This window comes from Callorhinus ursinus, unplaced genomic scaffold, assembly GCF_003265705.2.
Source record: "Callorhinus ursinus isolate GAN/ISIS: 27379988/994484 unplaced genomic scaffold, GSC_fseal_2.0 scaffold287, whole genome shotgun sequence".
In the NCBI taxonomy this organism is placed as follows: domain Eukaryota; kingdom Metazoa; phylum Chordata; class Mammalia; order Carnivora; family Otariidae; genus Callorhinus; species Callorhinus ursinus.
The window spans coordinates 10,638-13,268 of NW_027397342.1; the positions used below are offsets into that span (position 1 = coordinate 10,638).

At 46.9% G+C, this 2,631-nt stretch overlaps 1 protein-coding gene across 1 annotated transcript in view; it reads right to left on the minus strand.

The window, feature by feature from the left end:
• Positions 1–737: 737 nt before the first annotated feature.
• ARL13A (ARF like GTPase 13A) overlaps positions 738–2,631 on the minus strand; it is a 13,358-nt gene continuing 11,464 nt past the window's right edge. The window contains exon 10 of the mRNA XM_025861589.2: positions 738–856. Within this exon, the coding sequence (XP_025717374.2) occupies positions 738–856 (119 nt within the window). The remainder of the gene's footprint in view (positions 857–2,631) is intronic.

The window sequence follows — 2,631 nt, forward strand, 5'->3', positions numbered from 1 at the left end:
AACATATAATGTATTATTTGTTTCAGACATACAGATCTGTGATTCAACAGTCTTGCACAATTCACAGCGCTCACCATACACATACCCTCCCCAATGTCTATCACCCAGCTGCCCCATGCCTCCCACCCCCCACCACTCCATGCCCTTTTTACATTAGAATCCAAGGCATCTCTCTTTGGGTTGTCCTTTGCAGAAAAGAGGATCCCTTTCCCAGAAGGGGGGGGGTGTAGCTGTCTAATGATCTAAGCTTCTCCCCTAATCATAATAAGAGTAGCTAACATTTAATGAGCTACTTAATATGTGCCAGGCACTTTGCTAAGAATTTTTATATGGATTTTCCCCTTTGATCCTGACAACAACTCTGTGAGGTAGGTACTCTTATTTCTGTCTTCACTGGGGGAAATTGCCAGGGTTACCCAGCTTGATATGGGATTTGGAAAGTACAGTAACAGCCTGCAGCAAGAAAATTAAGATTCACTCAAAAAATAAAGAGAGGTATGCCGGCTGTATTTGGGGGTATTCTTTAAATAACTCTGTGATTGATGGATTCTATGTAGGAAAAATTTGGTTGACGCTCAGGAACACGTACATTGTACAAAGGGAATCGGGCCAATATACTGAAATGCGGTTTTATCAGGTTGTTTCAACTTAAATTCCCCAACTTGCCCACATTTATAGGTAGCACTCCCACCCCCTTTTAACCACACTTCCCTCTTGGCTGGGAAAGTATGCCTGCCTCATAAACATACATGCCGTAGAGACAAATGTGGATGATCCAGTTTTCTTAAGACGAGTTTGTTGAATTCCATGTCCTGTTTGATAAAACTCTTCTTCAGTAGAGATATTTGCTGAATCCCTGGGTGAGAATGATTGTCAACAGAATTCTCCAGTCACATTTATTAGGCAAATTGGAAGAAAGTAGGTGGGTCAAGAGTGGCCAGAGAAGACCCAAGGAGGAAGCAGTATTTGGGGACGGGAAAGATACCATACGGGCTCGGGCACACAGGAGATGTGGATTTTAAGAGCAGCTCTGTCAGTGATTAGCTGTGCAATCTTGGGCAAGTCACTTAACCTCTCTGTACCCCAAACTTCTCATCTATTTGACAACTGAGGTTGGACTAGAGGCTCTGTGAGTTTACTTCCAGCTCCATGACTAATAGGCTGAGCCTCAGTCAGAGTTCTATCCAACGTCCACGAGAGGGGGGCACCTGGGTCGCTCAGTCAGTTGGGTGTCTGCCTTCTGCTCAGGTCACGACCTTGGGGTCCTGGGATCGAGCCCCGCGTGCGGTTCCCTGCTCAGCGGGGAGTCTGCTTTCCCTCTCCCTCTGCCCCCCCTCCCTGCTCATGCTCTCTCTCTCAAATAAATAAATAAAATCTTTAAAAAAAGATCCAGAAGGTGCCTCGGGTGGTTCTTTTGGAGATAAGGCCATGTGTAATGCATAATAGCAAATGATGCGGCCTTAGACAGCGTCAGACCCTCTAGATGGGGTTGTAAGACTGATCATTCAGTGCGAGGTTTCTATCCCTCAGAAACAATTAGGGGCTAGTTGGCTTATCTTGACTGGCGAGGCAATATAAGGTAGGAGTTAAGAGCATGAGTTCTGGAGTTGGACCTTAGTTTGAAAACCGGTTCTGCCACTTCCTCATGGGTGCCCCAGGACAAATGATTTGACCTCTCTGAGTGTCAGTTTCTGCTTCTGTAAATGACGACAAGAGTACCGACCTCATAGCTTGTGAAGAAGAAAGGCAAATACTATGTGCAGCACTTAGCCCAGCACCTGGCCAGAGAGAAGGACTCAGTCACCCGCATCTGCTACAACTATTGGTGTGCTTGTCCCTATCAGTGTAATTCTCCTGACTCGGGCATGGCTACACTTGAGCACTTTTCCTGGATGTAAGCTTTCTCTTTCTGCGTGGAGTCTGAGAAAAGCATAGGAAGATCTTTCTGGCCCGCTGCCAGCTCTAGAGTCCGATCTGGATTCAACTCCCTGCTCTGCTTCTTAACAGGGTGCGAGACCTTGGGCATGTAGTTTAACTTGTCTGCTCCGTGGCTCCCTCATTTGGGAAAATGCAGGAGGGGATACCGCCCACCCTTAAGGGTTGTTGTGAATAAGATCATGAATGTGAAGAACTTAGCCTGTACCTAGGCCTGACGTCCAGAAGGCACCCGGCACCCGATACATGTGGTGAAACTAATAGTCGCAGTAATAGTAAATACTACCCTCCCCCTCCATGGGATGGAGGGTTGAATGTGTTCAAGCTCCTACAGTTTTTTGTTTGTTTTTTGTTTTTTGTTTTTAAGATTTAATTTATTTCTTTGACAGAGAGAGACACAGCGAGAGAGGCGACACAAGCAGAGGGAGTGGGAGAGGGAGAAGCAGGCTTCCCACTGAGCAGGGAGCCCGATATGGGGCTCAATCCCAGGACCCTGGGATCATGACCTGAGCTGAAGGCAGACGCTTAACGACTGAGCCACCCAGGCGCCCCGCTCCTACAGTTTTTGCAGACCTAACCAAAGTGTTGGAAGAGGTGGCAATTGCCATTTCTTGGAGCGGTAGCAAGGGAATTGTAGCCAGGCTTCGCAGACCATCGCTGGGAATTTAAAACCGAGTTTTTGTTTTTTGTTTGTTT